Source organism: Thermobia domestica, chromosome 8, assembly GCF_964235325.1.
Source record: "Thermobia domestica chromosome 8, izTheDome1.hap1.1, whole genome shotgun sequence".
NCBI classification, from domain to species: Eukaryota; Metazoa; Arthropoda; class Insecta; order Zygentoma; family Lepismatidae; genus Thermobia; species Thermobia domestica.
This window is the reverse complement of record NC_137461.1, coordinates 120,294,289-120,320,102: the sequence shown is the minus strand read 5'-3', so window position 1 is coordinate 120,320,102 and position 25,814 is coordinate 120,294,289. Positions and strand designations below refer to the sequence as shown.

At 34.8% G+C, this 25,814-nt stretch overlaps 1 protein-coding gene across 2 annotated transcripts in view; it reads left to right on the top strand.

The window, feature by feature from the left end:
- Positions 1–7,047: 7,047 nt before the first annotated feature.
- The window catches only part of LOC145693172 (glutathione hydrolase 7-like), a 32,124-nt gene continuing 13,357 nt past the window's right edge, over positions 7,048–25,814 (top strand). Inside the window, exons 1-6 of one of the 2 annotated variants that reach the window (XM_081768933.1) lie at positions 7,048–7,186; positions 10,577–10,773; positions 13,624–13,775; positions 15,418–15,651; positions 18,049–18,215; positions 25,445–25,741. In XM_081768933.1, the coding sequence (XP_081625059.1) occupies positions 7,150–7,186; positions 10,577–10,773; positions 13,624–13,775; positions 15,418–15,651; positions 18,049–18,215; positions 25,445–25,741 (1,084 nt within the window). In that variant the 5' untranslated portion in view covers positions 7,048–7,149. Of the gene's footprint in view, positions 7,187–7,252; positions 7,358–10,576; positions 10,774–13,623; positions 13,776–15,417; positions 15,652–18,048; positions 18,216–25,444; positions 25,742–25,814 lie in introns of those variants that run through there. The other variant, XM_081768934.1, reaches the window with a different exon arrangement.

Genomic DNA, 25,814 nt, shown 5'->3' with positions numbered 1-25,814 from the left:
TGTACAATATACCGCTGTCCGGATAATGGATTTTTCTCAGTGTAGATAATAGATATACAGTACATTTACAAATTTGGCAGAATAGTCAGAATTTTAGGTCTATTGAAGGCCGTTCTCATGCTGAAAAGATGTCTAACTTCCTTCTATTCCTTTCTTTTACAACAGACTGCTTCATTAATTTTGTATAGTTATTTTAAGAATATTACACAAACAATGTTTCCTACCAATTTTTCACTGTCGTGGTGGCATGGATTTACAATATTATTATACAATCAAGTAGTTTATTGTCTCTGCTTATCCAGACTAATTTCTGATTATTGTTTGAAATTAACTTGTTTTCATATTCTTTAGATATTAACACAAGCATAATTGCAAATACATGTTTGCATACTCTTACAATAAAATCTGACGGTACCGACAATTTCTTCGATTTATCTTAGTGAAATATTCATCTTTTGATTCCTCTTTATGTATTAAAATATCACTACACGCATCACAGTTAAGTTTGTGTGCTGTCTTGAAACACATATATACAGTAGCGTAGCCAGGATGTGTGTTTGGGGGGGGGGCAAGTGCTGTTATAGGTACATATAGAAAAATTGCAAACAAAAAAATATATAAACATAAAAATATGTAAAAAAAATTACAAACATTAAAGTACTAAAGTACATTGTCGGACCCCTTTGGGGGGGCGGCCCCTCTGGGCCCCCCCTTCCCTACGCCACTGCATATATACAGCCACATATGTACAGAAATGCAGAATCAACTAATGTAATACTGCCCAAATAGTCTTTGTTTAGAATCTCAAGAAACAAACTATTAATATCATCTTTGCTGTGTACAAATTCGTAATAATCATCCAATATTTCGCTTGAGAATGGAACGTTTTGGAAATCGGAAACTCTTTACATATTCTTCTTTCTTAATTGTTTTAGTGTAATTACGTTGATACCCAGGCATAATACATTTATCTGGCATTCTGTCCTCCAATTCCCATAAATATGACACTTTACAGCATCTAAATACCAACGCCTTTTACTGACAGCGTGAGATTTTCACCATTTACTGAAAGGCAAATGTTCCAGCCGATAGGACGTTCGCGCTGCGTTGCCAAGTTTCTATGGCGGGGCCTTCTTAGAGATAGCTATGACTCAACACGAATAAGAACCGCTATGATGCTAAGACATTTGCTAAAAATCATAACAATATCGTTAGATAGGCAATATATATATATATATATATATATATATATATATATATATATATATATATATATATATATATATATATATATATATATATATATATATATATATATATATATCAGGCACGTAACCAGGATTTCGTAACGGGAGGAGGGAGCGTGACATGAAATTATGAAGACCCAGGAGCTCTATCAATCTAAACTACTTTACTATCAACATATATTGTTTTTAGGACAATAAAATGAGGATATGTTGGTAAGTATTTTAATAACATACTATGAAGAAATCTCGAGTAAAATAATAATAAAAAGTATTGAAAAAGATTTTACAATATTTACGTCATTCCTCTGTTCATTCAAATATAACAATTTTCCTTTCATTATGACCTCAACTATTATAGAAAGTACATATTCACTATTATAAAAAGTACGTACCGGTACTCAATATTGTCTTGTAAAATATTTTATAGTGTCTGCGTTCCTTTCTCTGTTGAATCAAATGTTAACAGAACTTTTTTTCCACATAGATTTTTGTTTTTATTATTCCGTCAACTACTGTCCATTCCAAATGAGAGGTTAAAGGAGCAGTAGGAAAACTGTTTCTGAAACATGTTTGATACTGCAAGGATGCGATGACGAGAAATTATGGTAAAAGAATGTCCACGCTGTTACACAATGGAACTATGCTTTCGGAAGCTTGGAATCTCCTTGACTAGTAGCAGAAATTCTGAGAATTCCCCTGCTTTTCCAGGATATCCCGCTCATTCGCCACCACGTATTACGTCATACAAATCTCCTCATAAGAAAGAGAAACCAAAAGCTTCCTGTAGTTTTTACCTTTAACGCTGATCCTTGTTTTTTCGTTTCATTTTGTTTCATCCTTATTTTTTCCATTTCTGCTCTCCAAGGGGGTGGGGGTCCGGACTCTCCCCTTGGCTACGTGCCTGATGTATATATATATATTCGACGGTGTTAAGGTAAAAAGGTCGTAACTCTCAAAACATTGAAAATGTGGATTTTTAACTTGTTCAGGTCACTGTAAGTCAGGCCATAGGTGAGAAAAATAATGTAAGCTCGTGTGTATTATTAAGGCAAACAAACCACTTTTTATACTTGTCTTTTGTAAGGATGTAAATGGATGGTAGAAGTTTTTTTGTTCTCCTGAAAAAAGTTGGAAATGAGGCTTACGTTTTATCTTAACACCGTATATATATATATGTATCGAAAATGTATCAGAAATATTATCTACATTTGGCCATTGCCGAAACCAAACCCAACACAAATAAAAAGCTTTGTCGACACACACGCCAAGAATCATAACAATACCTCGATATTTAATATATCTTTGTCACGAAAATCTATCAAAAATATTATATAAATTAGGGTACCACTGAAACTATAATGACCACCAACACCAAACTCAACACAAATAAGAATCACTCTGACCTCGGCATATTTGCCAAAAATCACATTACTATCGGTATATTTAATCACGACAAACTATCAAAATATGATCTAAAGATAGCTACCGACAACAAACAACATAGATAAGAAGCTCTATAACTCCGACACATAGGCCAAAGGTCATATCAATATCGTGACAATTAATACATCATTTTTCAGAAACGTGTCGCAGGTTCCCATATATTCAGAGTAACCAGATATGTTCTACTCTGTATATAATTTCCTGTTTTGGCCTCCTATTTATCCATACTTACATTATGGAGCCTTTGGCGAACAGGATGGTACGATGCCTGAACGTCGGTAGGGTTTCCGGCAATGACCATCACGCAGCTATACCAGCATAGATACGATACCTGACAGACATTACTTTTGACATCAGCCTGTTTTTCTGTTACTGTCGTTCAACCTTTTAGCATGTTCTGGACTTATTGACCTCAAGTCGATCCACTGTTTCTCTATCTGTTGAAAAATGTAGATGAATGAAGGGAAATTCACAGAACATAATAAGTACTAAAGCAAAAGTCGAAGTAATATTTAATTCGAGATATAAAATAAAATTCAGTATGGTACACAACAACATGCATGTGAACGCGTAATGTGCCATACCCAGAGTCGTTTTTACTAGCGTGTGATGCTAATTTTCATATTTAGAAACACTCTGGTGAAGTTAGCAACGTTTTGCCATATAAAAAGGCCAGTTGCGACTTACCGCAGAGTTGTCCAAACATATTAGGAGAAATCAAGGTAAGAGAATTATTTCTCTTATGTTGATTTCTCCACAATGTGTTTGGGTAATCCTGCAATAAAGTCGTAACTCGCCTTTTTCTATGACAAATCGTTGCTAACTTCACCAGAGTATTTCTAAATATGAAAATTAGCATAACACTCTTGTAAAACTCTTAATAAGATGCTGAAAACGACTTTGAACAGAGCCCAATATGTTTTATTATACATCAATATGCTCATAATTATGTAGTAACGGCACATGTGTTTAAGAACATCTCATCTGACAAGATTATGTTAAGCCCTCCCTTCGAGAGCACAGTGGTCCAGTGTTAGAGCGCTCAATTCTGGTGTAACGAGTTCCTGACTCGATCCCAAGCCATGTGAATTTGTAGTAGACAATTTTTTGTCTATGGGTTTTCTCAAGTTCTCTCGTTTCCTCCCACATTCTCATTCTTCGGATTCCATCTTAGCTTTGATTCTGTCTCATATCTGTGGAAACTAACCCCTATTATTATTTAAGCAGCTGCATTATACTGTTATATGAAATGACATAAAACTCATGGATAATGCATTAAAGAGCTGTGTAGCAATGCTACTTACTTTGTTTTTATTTTAGTAAATATTCAACTTTTCCACAACCAAGATGCGAAACTGATACTGGGATACATAGGAAATCTGTACATACTAATATTCTATGCTTTTACCCTAATATAATATAAATGCATTATTTATGGTACTGATTAAGAATAGTCCGTCATAAAAATGGTAATTTTAGGTCTACGGATAAAATAAGTGAGTGCATATGAAAGAGAATTGTCTAAAAATATTAAGTTCTGTATTTTATGTTTACAAGTGTAGAGTGAAAAGTGTGAAAATATGTGTTCTAACCTATGTGATTTTATGCAATATCAAGTGTTTTTGCACTATTCTCGTTTATGTGCATATTCTCCGTGACTGACGGACGTGCTCCCTGCGCTACCACACAAGCCCGCGTGCGGCGCTCCTGTTTGACTCGGTTAGATAGCATTCTTGTTTTTATTTGACACTTAATACAAGCGAGTTTATGACATAAATCCTTGTGAAGTGAATCTGCACTCATGAATGTAACTCCTACCTAAGAAACAATTTCTAAGGCAGTACGAATATATTCCGTGATGAAGTAATTACATATAGCTAATAGGATAGCATGTATGAGGATATTACCTAATTATTTCCGGAACACTTCAGCTTGCACGCACATTATAAATCAATACCCAATTATTTGAATATGTGCTAGAGTAATAACCATCCAGAACGTCTTAGGGAATCAATTAAAGCAAGAAAAGTGAAAGAAAAATGTCATTTTAATTTGATGAACTATTTTCAATATGCACCTTGTTTATCAATAATTCTTTATCAGTTACATACTGTTAATTTTCTCTTTTGTATGTACTATCCTCAAATTCTAATATTTTAATTTAAATGAAGTACGTATGTAACCCTCAATTTTGGATGAGGTGTTTTTATAGTAAAAGTTCTTTTTTTTTAAAAAAAGAAAAAAGAATACTGTTATTGCTGTCGCATGAATTTTTACACGTCGACGTATACAGATGTTATTTGGGATCCATATTTCCTTTGCAGTACAACAACGTTACAGCTGTTAGGTTTCACAGTTGAAGACCACAGGAGAAAAAAGTTGGTAAGTAATGGTCGAAACAGTAGAATTATGTGTAACCCGGAAGATGTAGTTTGTATGGACTAAATCCCAAAGTAAGAAGGTTAGTTACTGAGGAATGTAATGCTAAAGATTTCGCATACAGGGGGAACAAAGTTAATTTTATATTTTAAAGCAATAATAAATTATTAATTAACTCTACCTACTCATATTCTCACTTTCTTTGTACATTAATAAAATCTTTGTTTACCCTTAGGTTAAGTTGACTTCCTCTACATTAATTGGTTAACTTTTCTGCTGAGGACAGCGTACATAAGTAGGATATAGCTTCTATATAGTTTATTTTTAAAGTATCATTTCTCTTCCTTTTTATGGACCATATTTTCAGAAATCACTATGAAACATTAAACGTATCTTGGTTTCAAGAAACGTAATTATATGACATCTTAACCCTACAATGCATGATTTTTTTTTCTGTGAAAAAAAGTTTTGCAAGAGAAAACAAAAATGAGTAACGGAAGTACCGGTACGCTTAATAGTGCCATCTACATGGAAACTGTGTAATTACAACTAGCTTCGAACATTCTGAATGTGGTTGAACATGCATTAGCAATTATATACCGTTATGTAGCAACCGTTAAGAAAGCATATATTATTTACCTCTATGACCCGTCTCTGTCTCACTTTGCATTGTAGGGTTAACTTGAACCGAAAATTCGTAATCTCAGCTTCCAACATTAGATTTAGTTGTAACAATGTAGCCTATACTTAATTTATTTTGTAAATTGCTATTTAAGACAATGAAGATTTGAAGTGTTGAATGGGTTTATTTGTAAACATAGAATTTAAAATAATTTAATTCTAATTTATATTATCAATTAAGTTATCTTAAAATGAGGTGGTAGATATGATAGAGAGAGAGAGAGAGAGAGAGAGAGAGAGAGAGAGAGAGAGAGAGAAAGGTCTCACCCGAATAGATTTTAAAATTAGCACTTCGTAATTACTTTTCTCAACAAATAAAACAATTACCTATTTTCTATGTTACCTTATATTATTACTAATTCTCAAATCACATCCACAGAGGATTAATTCACTTTATTTTATAGATATTTCGTCTCTTCAACTCAATTCTTATTAATTTGTAACTTGAAAACGTTTGTTTATTTATTTTCGTTTCGAAAAAGTTTTAATTTCCTTTTCAGATTTTAATTTTAAGATTATCTGATGTAGACCGATATGCCTCTCACCATCTTCCAAATATCGTGCAATACGATGGTTCAAATATATAATAGCGGAGCATTACAACTTATCCCAGAAATCTCACGCCAGCAGATACCTACTGCTTGCATTCGCCGTTTTATTTCTAATTTTTCTTCTTTTCCTGTATGTGTAGTACTGGATATGAATTTATTCATTGTAGCTTTGGAAAATTCAAGATTACTAATAAAACTCCAACTGACCAAAGCAGTATATATATTTTAAGACTATATATTTGTGTTACAGTTTCGGCTATGTTACACAGTCGAAGCTGTAACACAAATATATAGTCTTAATATATATATATATATATATATATATATATATATATATATATATATACTGCTTTGGTCAGTTGGAGTTTTATTGGATATGAAAGTTCAAAACAGAATTTCCTGATAACGTTCAACTCAATTCAATAAAACTTGAATTTCAACGTTACTAATGTTTAATTTTCGCTTATATTACTCATGGTGTTTGCACTTGCAATGAAAAATTATTATGTTGCATTTGCACAAAATTATCATTTCCGATGTCTGACTAACATCAGTGTGTTAATTCTAAGCGTAGTAAATCGCAAACATGTCATAAAAAGTGGAAATAATATTGCGTTGTTCTGCGAACGCTCGGCTCCTAAGTTCCTAGGCTCCTCTACAGTGGTGTGTATTATTTGGTGAAATGTTTTAACTATGAATGGTAAATGTTTTGAGCGTTTGGCAATACTGATTATAACAGTTGCAAATCGTTGATCACTGTTATTTAGTTTGGCTTTTGTCAGCATTCTGCAACGTAGTTTTGATATTATATCCAAATAATTTAATGTCAATAAATTTAATTGTGCAAAATGAGTTCAAAGGCTTCATCTTCCACTGCAGAAACAGGTTGGTTATGTTTGTATTTTAAATTTCATTGATAAATCAATGCATCGCATATGCAGACAATAGTGAAGACAGAAAATAACGGAAATAAATGTAAGGTTAATCTGCAAGATTGTAATCTAATTAAAACTACAACTTAGTGTCTGGTGGTTTTGACATTTTCCTAAACTGAAGGTCAGTTTATTTTTCAATTATTTCAACATTACGATATTATTTTTTAAAAACGTTCTTATTGTTCTGATACTATTATAGTGAACCTCGGTAATTCCACTAAATTTTATGGGATTCATCCAGAATAGATACACGCGAAGGCATTTATTCCGAAGTTATTCGTCCGTCTTGTTGTGGACAAAAAACGTAATAATAGCTACGAAAACTTAAAACCAAATCGGCTTAAGTTTAGAGTTGCCCCTCCAGTCTGAAGGTGCCCTTGGACTTTGCAACATACAAAAAACAGTGCTCAAAGTATTAAAAATATTTACATTTGGTAATAGTATACATGAGAACCCCCTGTCTTCCGTGCGCGAGGATACTTCATATTATATATTTATACGTTACCAAATTAAATCACTGCGTTGTCTTCATTATATGTGCTTAACATTCTATTTTTACTTTCTAGAATAAATTTTGTTGATTTCGATTCGAAAAATGTTAAATATTTTTAAATTTATATCGTGATGCAGACCAAAATCCTTGTTGCATATAATGTAATGCGCTATAGCATATAAAGTACAAGGGCAAATAGGTACGTTCTTTTTTATTTTCGTATCAGTGGATAAGTAAATGAAAGTGGGTTTGTTACCCCCTTTCTAAGTTCGTAGATACTCAATGAATAATCCCTAAAAGTATGAGCGTCCAGCTTATTCTGGAACTCAGACGGTCTTACGTATACTATATCCTTACATTTCACTTGACTTCAGTACTCCGTGGGCTTCACAAAAATTTAAAAGGCTTTCTTCATTATTCTTGCTCATCCGTTACACCTGTTCGCCATATTTTACAAGCACCATGCTGCTGAAACCTTCCGCGAATGCTTCCGCATCCGGCAAATAGTACTAACTTCCACATATCTTTTCTCGCATTAAACATAACTATCCTGCCGAACTTACATTCCTAAACGTCAAATAAAAACTTCAAATTATCATTTCTTACCTCATTTCTCTTGTAAATTTTCCTGATTTTTATAAAAAGCGGAGGGGTAACTCTAAACTTAACCCTAAAAATCAATTTTAGGACCGCTTTAAAAAAGTATAATAGAGTAGTGTAGGTTAGAGTAGACTTAAGAGACGAATAGGGTAGGATAGGATCGGGTTAGCTTAGGGAATTTGTTACAATTGATACAGTGTAATTTCTCGTCTGTGCGTAAGAATACTAACTGGAGTCGTCTCTATAAACCTGCAGCAATATTCACAAGACAAATGCTCGTTACTTTCCTATAATCCAACCTTGCACGAAGTAGTTCCCTCTGCTCGCCAAATAGTTCCATGTTTGTAACCGCTTATAAACAATAATAAACACAACTTCTCTCTCCTTGCATATTATCAAGCACACAAACGAGCGAATTATTCATTTCTTACCGGTAAATTTTCAAAATTTTGCTAGAAACGGACGACCAAGTTTGGAACTTAACCCCACCCAGAAACTTCTGTGCCTTCCACTGTTTCTTAATACAGTAACTCGTTAGATAGTGTCCTATTTTAGAGGAACACGTGCATGAAATAACTTCTCGTAGTAGCTTAGAAAGTGTTTCTGAAGGGGAGAGTTGTATTGCTGGGTGCTGATAGACTATAGCAGGGCTGGGTATAAGAAACGAGAAAATTTCAAAGAAATAGTGGAATGAAGAAATTTGGAGGAAACTGGTGAACCTGCTTGGTACGAGGTAGGATTGAACCAGGAACCCTACGTCCCTTATCTGAAGTAATGTTTGTGCACCATAGATCTTATGATGTTAGGGTTCGAACACGCACACTGTGCACTAGAGACCTGCACGGGCCGGGCTTGGGCGGGCCGACTCTGTTATTTCTTTGGGCCGGGCCGGGCTTGGGCGGGCCAACACTGTTATTTCTTTGGGCCGGGCCGGGCTTGGGCTGGCCGACACTGATTTCTCTTCAGGTCGGGCTGGACTGGGGCTGATCAATTGCAATTCTTTAATAATTATTGACTTTCGTTAAACGATAATTAGAATAAAGGCAAACGTTAAAGAAGTGTGTCCGTGAAAAATGTTACAAAGAATGCAATAGCTATTTACAGTTTGTGTTGCTTAGCGGCTCCACTTTCACTATAGAGGATTGCAGGCATTATGCGGTAAATTGAGCTCTGACCTTGACCTTCACTGAACTCAAATTATAACAAGAAGGGGTGGGAATGTTTTGCCTGTCGCTAAACAATATTGCAATCTTCACTTTATCCTAAAAATCAATTAAATTAGATTTTTGTTACAGGGAATGGAGTTTTTGTTCTCTCGATGACTGGCAAAATTTCTAGGAGGCAATGGTACCATTCGGGAGGCAAGCGTCAGGTTGTAAACCAGAGTTTAGTAAATGTTTCTGAGGTTAGGTCAAATTTAGTACTAAATTTTGAGAAAGATTGGGGCTCGAGATATTTAAAAAAAAAAAACTATCGGGCCGGGGTCGGGCCAAAAACTTTAAAAATTTATCGGGCCCGGGCCGGGCTTGGACCAAGAATTTTAAAAAACTTATCGGGCCGGGCCGGGCTCGGGCCGAAAATCTCCAAAACTTTTCGGGCCCGGGCTGGGCCGGGCCTAGGTACGTTCGGGCTGGATTGGGCTCGGGCCGAAAAATTCGGCCCGTGCAGGTCTCTACTGTGCACCCCATAAGTACACAGTATGTACCATAGATCTAACTAGCTACTTCATAACTTAAGAAACTCGAAGCGTCGGCACAAAAGGCTGCATCTGTTACTAATCAAAATGGATCTCAATTTCACCTACTGTATGTAATGCAATGTGCAAAAGAGCTCCCCTACGACTAAATGATTTGCGCTCACACCTGCGGCGCGGAAGGCCCAGACTTGATTCCTGGTAGGAGCTCATATAGTTTCGATCTGACTCGAAGCTGTACGTCCACTTCTTATATAGTTTTGATGCATTAAAAAAAGTTAGACGTTTTTTATTATTATTATTAATTTCAGAACTTAAACAAAAAGAACAGCTTAATAATTAATGTAGATCACCTCTAGAGCGAAAGGTAGCGATTTTTGGTACTTGATTGGTCGTGCCGTGTAAGCTTGCTGGTATGCAAACTCCTATACATAGGTTTCCTTTGGCTAATTGTAAGAAAGAGAGAAATAATCTGTGGGACCTATGGAAGGAAAATTAAGTAAGAGGTAAGATGAAATGGCTTTATTGTGATAAGGATTTTATTATTATTTCAGGAAATGCTAGTTCAAGACAATGTTTGAGCCCTGAACAAACAGAGTCCTTTCCGTTGAAGGCATACAATTACAACTCCAGCAGATGTAGTTGCATTGACGAGGGTAGTGGCCTTCGAGTGATTGTCATTTGCTTTTTCACATTCACAATCGCTGTTACAGTCGCCCTTGCCGTCCAGATACATTATGGAGAATATCAGGTACTATTTACGTTTTGATTCTGGATTAAAATGCATTCACTACTAACTGTTATAAATTATCTCACATCAATAACAAAATATATACACTTGTCACAGCACAAAACAGGAATGTGATTTTTCAGAAAATTATTGACTGTAGTTTTTCTTTTTTTTTTTTTTTTTCTAAATTAACTGTCTTGTATTTTCTATTATTGTGAAATCGTATTGTTCTGATCAGAAGTTTCGTCATTTTAATAAGTATATCTAGGAAAAAAAAATGTAATTTGTGTGTCATCCTCAGTCTTATCTATTACCTTCACCTTGTATTTGTATATTGGTTCTCCCTTGGTGCCTGTACAAACCGGATTTTTTTTTTTTTTTTTTTTTCAAAATCTTTAATGTTCTCCTTCACTCTAATACCTATATTATATCTATAATGTTTGCTCAAATTATTCTCTAGATTTCTTTAAAGTTTAAAAACCTGATGTGACATTTTTTCAACATTTTCTGTACAAATGTACAAAGGAACAATTTTTTTACCCTAAGCATATTTTGGTCTACAATTCTGATCTGCACATTCGTAGATTACTTTACTCCCTTTAACTATTTCACATGGTAACATATTAACTATTTCTCTACGTCTATAACTATTGTTTTCCCTGTTGTAAACAAGAACTGAATTCCCTGATATAGATTTTTCTTGTTGGAATAAAGATTGAGAGTTGTATGAAATATTTTATTTTCCGACCCTTGTATTTTGTTGAAAAAAAAAAAAGAAAAGAGCCAAGGTACAATGAAAACGTTGAGCTGGAAAAAGTCAATTTTGGTAATGCTTTAGTATGAAATTTTTAGTCTGTTGTAAGATTCAAAAAGGTAAGTTGAATACAATTTTCCGTCTCCGCAGTTATCTTGATATTTAAGACAATGGAATTAAGTTCGGCCTAGAAACTTATATAAAAAAAAATAAATAAATAAAATAAAAGGAAACTAATGCACTGTTATTGATATTTGATCAAGATGTGAATGTATATTAACAACGTTGGTACCCATTTTGTCCACACATTTTAACCGTGTCATGTTTTTTTAAATTTAACTTCTAAACTCCAAACTATTTTCTTTTCAAGTGTATTCATTAAATCAACATCCTCCCTTGAAAGATGGAATCGGCTTTCTAATCTTGTCTTCCTTCCCCGCTCCCAGTCTCGTTTTGGAATCAAATTTTTATTTTAATTATTGAATAATGTTTTACAGTTGTAACGATTCACTGTTGTTATTCTTGTTAGTGCTTTTTAAAAAAAAAACGCACAAACACCTAGCGTCGTTGAGTTCTTTTTTGCGCCGGGTTCGTTAAATGAGTTCTATCTTTCTGTGGCCCAGTTTTGTTACTTGAAAATGTTCCCCAAAAATGAACGAAAACTAATGATCCGAAGTAGTAGCAGCAGAAAATATGGCTTTTATAATGACGTAGAGAAATTGTTTAACACATTTCCTAACTAAATAATGCGACTAACCTTACAGCAGCAATGTAGTTAATGCAGTGAAATCTCCCCAAGAGCAAGAGTAGCTCCCGAAATAATTTCACTGTATTAAATACATTGGCACTGTAAGTGTAGTAGTATCATGGTCTTTATACATTAATCAAGAACCGTTCTATGCACAAACGATTATAACTGAAATATATTCTGATTGTTTGTTATTAGTGTATAATGAAAAAGAAATTGTCCAAAGGTGAAACGTACATATCCGATACATTCATTGACTTGAACAAGCTTCAGGGTCAATTTTCTTGCCCTAGTTTTTGAGAAGATAATAGTTTTAAAGAGTTTGCTTCACCATCCGTGTGTCTAGAGATAAACAAAATATCAAAAACTACTTGGTTCACGCATCAATTTTGGCCACAGTGTAGAGGGTCTGAAGTTAGGAGTTGTGTTCTTGATGGAGGTGACCCACCCAGTTGGTCCGAAGATATGACACCTCCCATGTATTCCCATAGGGGGTTACTGTAGATGAATTACCCCTTGGTAGTATACAACTCAACTGAACCTAAAGGTCAGATTGTTGCATACTGTTCAGTTATTTCCAATATTCTATCGAAACTCCTTGACATGGTGTACCTGTGACCAGTACTTACTATCGTTAATTCAGCAGGCAGTAAATTAGATTTAACCTCAACTCAAGAGTTTTTGGCTTGTTATTTAGTTTAATTTAGAAAACTTGCCGTACAAATATCGTATAATAATGTAGACAGTGACGAACTATTTCAACGAACCATTGTTAGCATCATCAGTGGGAATAAAACACTTAGGCGTACACTGATGAAGACAGTGGTTCGTTGATACAGTTTGTATTTGTCTACAGTACTATAGGATATTTATAGTGATTTTTTTTTTCTATTTAAATATGCATCCACTATTATCATCAAGCTACTTTGTGTATTGTTCACCCTCCACCTCCCTCTCTAACAACTTCCCACGTATTACTAGTGACTTTATCGAAGTAGAAGTAAGTAATTCGATGCTTCTGTATACAATCTACATACAAGGATCACAGTTATATTAAAAAAGAAAAAAAAAAACTTTGCATATTTAATACTATTAAAACGAAAATGCAAACCTATCTTGTTTATTGCATCTTTAAGAGCTTTCCTTAACGAAAATTAAAGAGCAAGATGTTTTAATAAAGTGAATTGATCTTTAGTGTTAGTGAGTGAACCTGGAATATGGGGATGAAACCGTCCAGGTTAAATCCTTAAAGACCCAGTAAACAAGGTGGGTCCATACTCTATCACTTTTTAGTACTTGGTGGAATCTGCATTATGTCAGTTGAAGTATTCATATGACTTTGATATACTATTTGCGCTTGCATTTACAGGTGACACCTCATGGAAGTGTGGCAACCGATAGTAAAGAATGTTCACTTGTTGGAACGCAAATTCTAAAGGATGGAGGAAACGCCGTAGATGCGGCTGTTGCTAGTACCATCTGCATGGGAGTGGTTCAGCCTCATGTCACAGGCCTCGGAGGGTTAGTTTGTATAAAATATTAGTATGTTTGTTGAATGTTTTGATTACTCAGATCAGCATTTGAATTGGTTTTAGTTAGACTACATTAGTTTGAGACGAAGGAGTTACACAGACAGCTCTTAAATAGCTAATGTCTGCTCGAAACGCCTTAACTTTCTTTAAAGAGTGTTCACTTACTGATGCTATAGAATACATGGTAAAAACAATGTTCTCACCTTGTGTCTGCAGTTAGATTGTTTAATTAGTAAATATGGTAATTTCTGTGATCTCAGCAACTTTCATGAGTACCTTCTTAAAACTATTACATGAGACCCATTGTAAGAGCTTCCTTTCTTCTAGGATACTTCCAAAGGAAGAAAATTCCTTTGGTTCAGTGTAACAATTTATTTAAGAAGTTACTGGTAAATATTTCAGATAGACCACTGAAATCATTTTAATATCTAAATTAGGGATAGAGAGTAATATTATATTTCTTTAAAGAGTTTCTCCATTTTTATTATGAAGAAAAACCTATGCAAAATTTTATTGAGATAAGTTAACTGTTTAGAAGAGGAAAAAACTGAAATGCGCTTTACGGAAAAGAATGGAGCTCAGCTTGCTTTATTCCAGTTATGTAAGCTTTAATACCACGTAATCCTGTATAATCGAAGTACTTGGACATAGTGTACACAATCCAGCACTTCATACGAGGGTTGTTTTGAAGTTAAGGGGATTTTTAGTTTTATAATAATCATTATTATTTCTAGTTTTCATCTATGTTAGGTTGTTAACGTTTCCTATGTAATTTTCATTTAATTCAGTATTTCATAATCAGCATTATTTATCGAATATAACTAACTTTGTTTAATACCATCGTTACTCCTTATTGACTGATATTGGTTGGTTAACACGAATATATGAAAACATGGATCACACAACTTATCAAATTATTATTGTGGTTCTGATCTTGATTTTATCACATTAATTTGTGAAAGTCCAGGTTTCTCATTTTACTATGATACTCATGCACACATCTTCGTTGTTATTACTGTGGACTCCTCAACCGACTTCTCTAACCGCCCATCTTCCAAGAAATAAGTCATTTTCGTTATCAGTTGCGCTTGGTGCTCCACAACAATGTATAACTCCACAAATCACACATTTTTAAGTATGTAGATTTTTATATTTTTGAGTCCAAATGTATTTTTCTTCGTTTAGTAAATGTATTTTATTTATTTTTATTTATTTATTTATTTATTTATTTTCATCGATACACATACACCGTAAATAAGTGTGTTATTTTTTGAGATAGTGTAGAGTACTTTGTTCAATATATAGTATTTCGGTCAATTGAGTGTTACTGGAGCACCTTGTAGTCAGAGCTTGTGATTTTGGTAAGTTAAATTTATTGAATTATAACACTGTAAGCCTTTTTAACCATTATAGAGATTCTGTACAATTTAGGAGCTATGAAAAGGTGATTTTTGCTTTAACCAACTTTTTCGTTATCCCACCACGGTTTGGTCCCGTAGTGATCGGTTAACTATGAGTCCACTGTATTATTATTAATAATAAAATCATAATTATTATTGCTGATTCTTTAAACAATTAAGTTATATATGATGGTGACAAGAACAACGTAATAACTCAATTTTTACTTGTAGAGGTGGCTTCATGTTAATATATGATCATCGCAAGAGGCGAGTCCTGGATGTAATTGACTTCAGAGAAGTGGCTCCGTCTGCGATGGACCCTGACAATTTCACGACAGATATTCCTCAGTTTGGTGGTCTTTCTATCGGCGTTCCAGGATTTCTACGGGGATTGGGAGTTGCTCACCAGTTGTATGGAAGGTTGTCTTGGAAAAAGGTTGTCATGCCGTCAGTCAAACTTAGTAGGTAAGAACATCGGAACTTAATTACATCGGAAAAGAAAAAAAAACAACATAGTTTTAGTATTACATCGTATCTAAATGGTCGCTGCGTTAAATGTTTTGGTCAAAAATTGGAAAGAATTAAACTAAGTATTTTGTTTATATCTAAGTAGCGAGGAATTGAACTGCAGCCTATGTTCGGTACTAGTCCAACTATGAATTTTTACTTATGCAATTCGTAGTAAGTTAAGAGAAATTATTGTGATGCTTACTCAAATCTCAACTTAGTCCCTACATAATGATAATACGTCAGGGGCTTTGAAATTTATAAACTACTTGTTCAGGAAAAGCAAGTCCTGATTGAAAATGTTACGCAGTGGGGGATGCTTCTTAAAATGGTAATGGATTTATGTAGATATAAGGTTCATCAGTCACAAAAAACTTATAATACACACGAAAGACGTTACTACTGATTGTCAGTAGTGGTCGAAAAGGGGATTTTGTAGTTTGATTTCTTGCAAATTTAATCATTTTCTAAAACTTTATTTTCTTTTTAATTAAAGAAAAAAGTTGTTATATGCACTGAAACATTTATTTAAAAATTAGAATTCAGCTTGGTCATTTTCATTCCAACCTTATATTTCTTATGAACATCAAGAAAGAATACCTGACATCAAAATTAATAGGGAGTTCGTTCCAGTCCATTTTCTTTTCTGTTTTAATCGTGCCCATGTAAAATTTGCGTTTGCAGTTGCATCATCTGATAAAGCTAAACAGTAAGAAAATTAAACGTAATATTCAGTTAATGTTCTAGTCACAGGGAATCCTCAAACGAAAAACTAACATTATTTTTTCAGTTCCGTGTACCGATATGTCCCATTATAAATCACTTAACATAAATTTAAATTCTTACCTTAAATGTTGTGGATAACAGTACATTAGTAAATTGAATACTTAAATATGTATTTTTTTTTATTTCAATTTGCGGTGGATATTATACTAACGAGAAAAATATACTTATTGAAGGATAAAGTGAAAAGTAAAAGTGAGGTAGATTCAATTTGTGTATACCTAATTATATTTCATCAAACTTGGTCGATTTCCCAATTCACATTCAAGTTATTCAATTCAACTGGTGTATATATATATATACCCACCATCTCAGATATTCTTCAAATTTGGTGAACATGTTTAGTTACTGAAACTGTGAATACATCATGAATATTTCACGTATATGTTGCGTTGTTTTTGTGTAGCAGCCATTATAAAATATAAAAATGGCACAAGTCACAATCGCAGGTTTCAGTAACTGAACAAAAATGAGTGTAGAATGACAACTACTACACTTAAGAATGTGATTTTTTTGTCAAAACAATTGGTGATTGTTACAGATTTCAGAATTTCTATTACTGTGAGATATAATTTTATAGCTTTATTTTTATAATCATATATAAATATGCTAAATTTTAATCACAGGTATTCTCCTAATTTTAAGAAATTGCTCTATCTTGGTAATTACTCATATTTGCGCATTACGTGCCTAACGTAATAGTAAATAAACACAAGAAGTAACGTTTTGGAGAAGTAAAGTTGGTTAACGAAAGGTTCTACGCTGCATACTAATATTATTTTATAATGCATATGTTAAGTTTTTATCTTCCACTGAACTTAAGTTTAGTTATATATCGTAAATATGCATAGGCAAGATGTATGTCAAGCATAATAATTATCTATTAATCACCAGTATATATTATCTATTAATCACCAGTATATGAGTTCGTAATATTCGTATGCAAACGTTTTCAACTACACTGGAATTTTCTTAAGTATTCTTGTTATTTGGTAAGGACAATATGCCTTGATTCTTTAGTAAGTTGGTATGATGTTCTTGTTGCCATGAGCACACTGACTTCACACAAGATATGCTAAAAGGGCATTCATAGGTATTATTGAGAGGCCAATAATGATAATCTAATAGTGTTTTATCGATGCATATATGATACAATTACTTCCCTTTCATCAGCATCATCTGCTTCACAAAATTCAGCATATCAATGAGAATCATAAACACAGGTCAAATATGAATTATTTATACACCAGATGGTAATAATAAAATTGAAATGGTAGTGTTCGCGGTGTTGCGAATCGTTGGAAGTCAGGGAATACAATACTAGAACTCCGTTAATCTGTGTTAAATTACAGTGTTTGCCAAAACTTAACAACATAGCATAGGATAACAAGATTAGTACTCTGAGTTTGTAGATATTTTTTGTTAATTTTTAATCTGTATGTAGTCATCTTGCTAACACATGCTGTGACAGTGGCTACAGTGTATTGTTTAAAGAAAAGATTAATCTATAATTTATACCTAAGATTAGCATAATTAAATACTAAATATCTTAATTCCGTTTATCATCTATAGATTGGGCTTCCCTCTTTCATCTACGTTGATACCAGCTACCAAGAAACGTCTATCTTCAGAAGAAGTTCGTAAACTGGAGCCATTTTTCACTCCTCTTACAACGGAAGTAGTGCATCTTCCTAGACTTGCGAACACACTGGAACTTGTCGCCCACTTAGGTCCCGACGGTAACAAAGAAATAATTGATCCAAGATTTCTTCATCAATGGTGGTGGTCAAATAATGGTGATGGCTCTTGAGCATTCCTATTTACTAGAGTATGAAAAAGGTAGGAATAGTTTATGCTTGCAAACGTGTACCCATAGATAGAATATTGCTTTCTTATCAAGATAACATGAAGAACAGTTAAGCATAGAGTGATACAACCGAAAATCGTGCTGTCGCATTAATAGCAAACATCAGATGCGGTTCTTGAAGCTACATATACTGATTGCTTCTTTCACCTCCATTCCGTAACCGTAGGCAATGTTATGGAGTTGCAAAACGGGAATTGAGAAGGAAGAAATGAAGCGGCCTAAGACCATTATGTTAAGTACCATCCCGCCATTTGCCCGGTTGGAATGATGAAAACCTCACTTTGGATAACTGACCTGAAAAAGCTTTTACACTTTTCAATCGAGTGTTGCCACCAGGAATTAAACCTAAGACCAGTCGCACTAAAGGCAGGAGCATTAGCGACTACGCTACACGAGGCTGCAGATATTTCTTTCGAGTCCTTTTATAGAATAGTGGCTGAATATTCGGTAATTTATTCCAAAGTGAATATATGTAAAGCCAGCAATTTGCCTTCTTTCCTCTTGGGAATCAGGAAAGCTTTTTTGGAGTTCAGCATAATTCACAAATATCTCCGGTATACTTTTTCGATTTAAAAAAAAAAGTTTTTAAGCTGTGGTACTGTTAATACAACAGCAATATGTTTTCGCACCCCTAAGTATTGGAAAATAACTGGACTTGATCAGAAAGCTGGTTTGGAAAAAGTCACATGTTGTAGCAGTTCAGTAGTATGTTAAAACTGCACTGATTTTACCCTGGCCTTCGGTAAAGGAAGTACGTATATGCTTTAATATATCTATAGACTAACATTCTGTTTGCTCAACATTCCCAGATGTATATAAGATCCTTTTCTGTGAGGATAGTGCAACAGTTTTCCTGAAAGCATGCTCAGTTTGCACAGCTGGAAAAGTAGCTTAAATTGCATTGCTCACATATGTAAACATGCATGTCTATTCTTTAATGAAAATGATTCAGGTAAACAGACATAACTGGTTTCTCCTTATTATTGGGTAATGCGATAGTTCCTTTCATTGTATTATTCAGTTCACTTAGGTACATCGCAGTCTATAAATTACGCTGATCCTGAAGTGACATTTTTCGAATATTATAGTGGTAGTAGATGAAGGCTTTGGTAAACTTAAAAACTGAACATTATCTCGTAATTCTGTGTCAATTTGTACATACTCTGTTGCGTTACTTTTAGACATGTGAATACGTTTCAAATATACTTCGTTTTATTGGGTAGAATTCTTTTCTATGGCGCACAACGATTATTATTATTATTATTATTATACTACGAAAATATGGCGTACACCAACCGATCGTCCCCCTCCCCCCCCAAAAGCACTATAAGAATCTACAGACTTTTGTGTCATTTTGAACTTCCTCAATCTGTTCATACTGTCATCTGGGTGGATATACACAGTATGCGTATAATTTTTTAAGTGTTGTATTTATATCGGTAGCATCGCCATTCGTGGACTATATACTAGAATATAATTCCTGAAAACATTGCTTCCAGCCTAAAAATGTATATATACTACAATTTCTAAAAGTGGAATACCAGTAGCCTATGGAGAAACGCTGCCATTGAATAAAAATAAAATCTTGAAGTTCAGCGTTCACAATTGTGCCATACGTCGTTAAAAGAGGCAACCCATTTTGATCCAGGCAAGGATTGTTGGAGGTTATAACAAGGGCGCCAGGTTTTGAAAATTTGTGGTTATACTTTCACAGTTCACGATCGTGGAATCTCCGGATATGGGATACCACTCAGGCTTAGCGGAGGTCCTTCCCGAAAAATTTTAAAAATTGACCCACTTGAAAATGAGGTTGTAGATGTTGTCGAGTGAAACTGATTTTTCTGGAGCCTGTTATTATTATTATTATTATTATTATTATTATTATTATTATTATTATTATTATTATTATTATTATTATTGTGAAAAATATGTATTCTTAAATAAAAGTATAGCAGTGTAACTAGGGAGGTTTTAGAGATATAAAGTTCTGATATCAGATGTAAATTCTCGTCATATCATTCTAATTGCCAACCATTTGTCATACAAGAAGTGAGAAAAAGGGTCTTTCCTAGTAAGATAGTGAAATCGGCCTTTGATCCAAATTGGGTCGCTGTTGACTCAAAGGATTACCCTTGACCTAAAAGTACCTCAAAAACATTTTGATCCCCTCCCCCGTCCCCTTGCCGAATTATCGTATCATACATGCTCAAAATTGAATAATTTATTTTTTTTTTTGGGGGGGGGGGGATCGAAAAATTTTGAAAGTCTCACAGATTGTAGATACTATCTACAGACGTGGGCAAATTATTAGCAATTTTTTTAAAATTCATATAAATTTGTGGATTTATTATATTTCCTAAATTTTGTTGAAGAGAGCTAGTTATTTGTGAGACACCACATGACAATGTTATCACTGAGGAACATTTATAAGTTGTGTACGAATTCTTAAGTAATAATTGATCAAGTAATCTGACGCAACATGAGGACACGTGGTTTCGAGACGAGGAATGTGTGAATGGAGGAAAAGCCCAGGGGGCAAGTAAACTCGTCTTCGGAGATAAAATCGCTGATTATGTTCAGTTAAAAGCCTTTCTTGATAGGAAAAAGACTTGCTGGAACATAACTACTGGTTCATGGAATATTTTGTATACATGTATGGTGGTTCAAGTGCGATTTTGTGTGTTTGCTTGAAAAGGACTCCTGGAATTGTTGTGAACTGTGGTTTTGAAGCAATGGGTAAGAGAAAAGATATGTTGCCAAAGAAACAAGCGACAATTCTTACTCTGTTGAACTTGAAAAGCATGTCCAAGTTAGAGATTAGCAGAAACGTAGGGGTAGTGCATCATATGTTACAAGATTTGCACAAAACTTAAACCGTGGGAATGAACTATCACTAAAACGTAAAGGTGCCTGCGGCCGAAAATCACTGCTATCAGCCTATGCAGACGGACTGCTGTAAGGGAATCAAGAAAAATCATCGAGCAAGTTCTACACAACTACAAGGAATGCTCGCAAATGCTGGTGTGAATGTGTCATCGAGAATTGTTCGTCGCCGATTGTTTGAGAAAGACTGAAACGTAGGCGTCCCAGCAAGAAACAAAAACTGACTTCGGCGATAGTGAAGAAACGGTATCAGTGAGCCAGAGATCATCAGGATTGGACTGTAGATGATTGGGGAAAGATAGGTTGATATTTTATTTGTCATTTGAGTGTAATAATACATCATTTAAGTGTAATTTGATAGATTGCAAATGTACAGGTTGTCTGTATTGTTGGTTAGTGAACGAACTTTAATGTGATTCATGTGAACTTCAGTAATTTTAAAGTCATTAAAACCTAGTCATTTGGCCACACGTTGTATTCAGAGATGAGACCATAATTCCTGTAGAAGAGGAGAACTCCCAGTATGTGAGGAAATCCAAAGGCGAAGCCTTTAGGGCAGATTGTGTAAGACAAAGTGTGAAGTATTCAACACGAATGATGGTATGGAGCTGAATTAGTGTGAAAGGAATAGAACGTTTTTATGTAGAGAAGAAAACATGAACGCAGGGTAATATCAGAAAGTCATCACAGAACATCTTTTGCCACAATTGCGTCAATGGTTTCCACCTGGGGACCCGAGTTTTATGCATGATGGTGCGCCGTGCCACCCAGCTAAGGCTGTTTCCAAGACGTTGGAACATAAAAGTGTCCTAGTCCTTCTGTTGTCAGGAAACAACCCAAAAATGAACCCCATAGAGTCTTTGTGGGCCTTCCTGAAGAAAAAAGTTACGGAGCAGCATCCAACTTCAAGAAACCAGCTGTTAGAAGTGATGAATAATGTATGGCACGGTGATCCAGAAATGAAGAACTTCTGCTGTACTTTAATAAACCAAGTGCCAAAACGAATCCAGGCATTACGTCGAGTCCAGGGTTTCCATACAATGTACTAAAATACTGTAACAGTACGTAGAATGTAATGAAATACAAAATTATTCATATATGAAAACTTACACACGTATTCTTTCTTTAATTTGTAATTTTCTTCAATTTTCGCGTGAAAATCCTAAAATTGCTAATATTTTTGTCCACATCTGTAGATGTAAATGTGCAATTTTTTTCAAAACCGTCGATATGTATTATTTTCTTTATTTTTTGTATGTTGAAAATTTCAAAAAATGTAGAAAAAAATTTGGAGGGGATACGTTGCTAATTTTTTGGTTAAAAATTTTGTCATACTCGTAGGTACAACATATATTTTTTTCGGGGCTTGAAAGTGATGGCAACATTGTCAAAAAGAAATAAAACTGAAAATAAACGTATTTTTTGCAGTTTTCTCACTAGTTTAGGGCCCTCAAGGTGAGGGCCTCTTCAAACAATCCTTTGCCAGAGTTCACAATTTTCCTTTCTTTTGCATCCCTTCCGATTCTGTCGTTCTTCGGATGCTCCGATTGTGTCCGTTTCTTAATAGAAGCACCAAAAATACCTCCGTAACAGTGCTCCCACTGCAACCGACTCTTGCACAACGAAGTCACACACACCTCGCGTCGGCTCCTCGTATCTATAAGTGCTTGTTTCACTGGCCACACACAGTGGCGCTCTCTGTCTGTAGCGCTCTATACCGAAAGCTGTGTAACTTTGTTGTGGAAGAGTCGGTTGAAGTGAAAGCAATGTTACGCAGTTATATTTGGTGTGTCTATCCGAAATGTACACAATCGAAGCAGCCGAAGAACGACAGAAGCGGATGAGACGCAAGAGAAATGAAAATTGTGAACTTTGGCAAATGATTGTTTGAAAGGGCCCTTAAATGGTGGGAAAACTGTGCGAAAACACGTTTGTTTTCAGTTTTATTTCTTTTTGAGAATGTTGCCATCACTTTCAGGCCCCGAGAAAAAAAAAAACATATGTTATTGGTATAACAAATTATTTAACCAAAAATTAGCGACGTCCTCCCCCAAATTTTTTCTACATTTTTTTTGAAATTTTCAACACGCAAAAAAAAAAAAAAAAAAAAAGAAAATATTCATCGATGGTTTTGAAAAAAAAATTGCACACTTACATCTAGATAGTATCTATAATCTGTGAAACTTTCAAAATTTTTGGAACACTCCCACCAAAATTAAAGAAAAAAAAATCAATTTTGAGCATGTATGATACAATAATTCGCTAAGGGGAGGAGGTCTTTTTTTAGGTTATTGTAGGTCAAGGGTAACCTTTTGGGTCAATAGCGACCCAATTCGGATCAAGGGCCGATTCACGATCTTACTAGGAAAGACCCTTTTAACCGAAAATAGCACGGAGAAACGTTCATCCAATTTGTCACTTCAAAAATTCTCAGCGCCAGAATTTCGGAATTATACATGGTTTCATCCCTGGTCAAGTCTGACCAAACTTCATATTCCCCCTTCCTCTCTGTTCTATGTAGGAATATATCATCATGTAAGCACCCGGCAATCAAGGGAACAAAAAGAAGTCCGCCGGGGCTATGTCAGGAGTGTAGGGTGGATGGGGAAGCGTTGCTACGCCGATCCGGGTCAGGGCGTTGTGAGAGGACGCATTGCCATGATGCAGTTTCCATGACCCTTGGAGCTCCTTTCAAACTCTGGTGACCCTGGCGTTCAGTCTTTGAAGCACTCCCTTGTAATATTGAACAGTGACAGTCTGGCCAGCGGGGACAAACTCGTATGGCACGATTCCTTTTGCATTAATTTTTTTTTAGAAAAAAAAAAACAAAAAAACAAAACAGGATTTGACTTTGGAGTTGCTCATTTGAGCTTCCTTCTGGCGCGGTGACGATGGCATGTACCATTCAGAGCTTTGCCTCTTGGATTCCGTATCATATTCAGAAATCCATGATTCAACACTAGTGATTACGTTGTCCAGGGAACTTGGATCATCCTCACAAAGTTCTTTCAGTTCCTGACACGTTTTCACGCGATTCACTTTTTGCGCGTCGGTCAAGACTTACGGCACAAGTTTTGCACAAATTTTCCGCATACACAATTCTTCCGATACAATCTCATGGACAACGGAATAAAACAGAATGTTAAATTTGAGGGGGACTGTGCCTAAACGCTTGAAGGGAATGAGCACCACTAGGAGAAACGTTGCATGAGTATCGGTACTTGTTGATGCGATCGAAAGAAAAGTTAGATTCTCGGTAGTATATAAATAGGTGGGCAGTAAGTGCAATAGAAGATGTAAATGAGATTGAAAAAATCGTGAATAACTTTTCTTGATGATGGAAGGCTAAACTGGTACCGATCTAGGTTTCTCGCATTTCTCCAGGAAGTGCTGGTCTTTCAAGGGATCAGTTTTTGTGTTGATAAGTAGCTGTAACTACTACTATAATAAAAATAATCAGAATATTCGTATATGAGAATAATATCTGAGCATGATTTGTCTTACCTATCTTCAGAATTCATGTGGTGTAATTCGGGATAATTATTCATCAGTTAACAGTAGAAAATGTTAAATTTTGAAAAAAAAACACTGTAAACACTAGTATTCACAAAAGAATAGTGCGTAAGCATGTAATAATGAGTTAAAATATGATAGAACTGTCCATAGATTTTTGTGAATACTACTGGACTTTTGTCTTCTACTCCTCTAAATCACATTACTTTTCGATGCTACTAGAGAATCTCCGTCTTCTTTTCTGGGAATGCAGCATGAGAAGTTTATTATTCTACATTATAATTTTGTATTTAATCATCGTCTTTGTTGTTTTAATATAAATTTTATGTATATATCTAATTTTGTGTCTTGTGTTAGTATTTTCTGAATGACTTTAAATGAACGTGTTGTCTCTGTCAGTAATGAAATAACCCTTGTTCATATATTATTTTTATGGATGTTCCTGTAATAATAGTGGATTTTATCTGGAAAAGTGTTCAGACTAGACTAGGAGTATGGAGAAAAAATACCAAAGGATTATAAGAAGAATAATCGGATTTTCTGCTTTTCATGTAACGTTTTCATCCATTAAACTGTATCGATTTCGTCAGCGTACAGAGAATAGTAGGGTACAAATAAATGCTAATTCAAAGATTTAGTAACCATACGAATGTTTATAAATAATGGTCGCAATATATATATATATAATTTAATTTTGCTTTTCAGTATTCTACAATGGGAGTTTATCAAAGGAAGTAATAAATGCAGTGAATCAAGCGAATGGATTGATGACACTAGCGGATTTGCAGAAGTACCAGCCAATTCGCCGCTCTGCCCTCATCTCTAGCTTCGATAATTATACTGTTATGGTACCAGGAGCTCCATCTGGTGGTCCTCTTCTTCTTGCAATTTTGGGAGTACTCGAAGGCTACAATTTGACTCATAACGATGCTAACACAGTGGAGACAATACATAGATTAGCTGAAACCATTAGATTGACTGCTGCGTATCAAGCGAAATTAGGTATGGAATCAAGTTATGTTCAGTAAGAAAGCGTGATATAAAATATTGTGTTTATGAATATACTTTCAGCAAA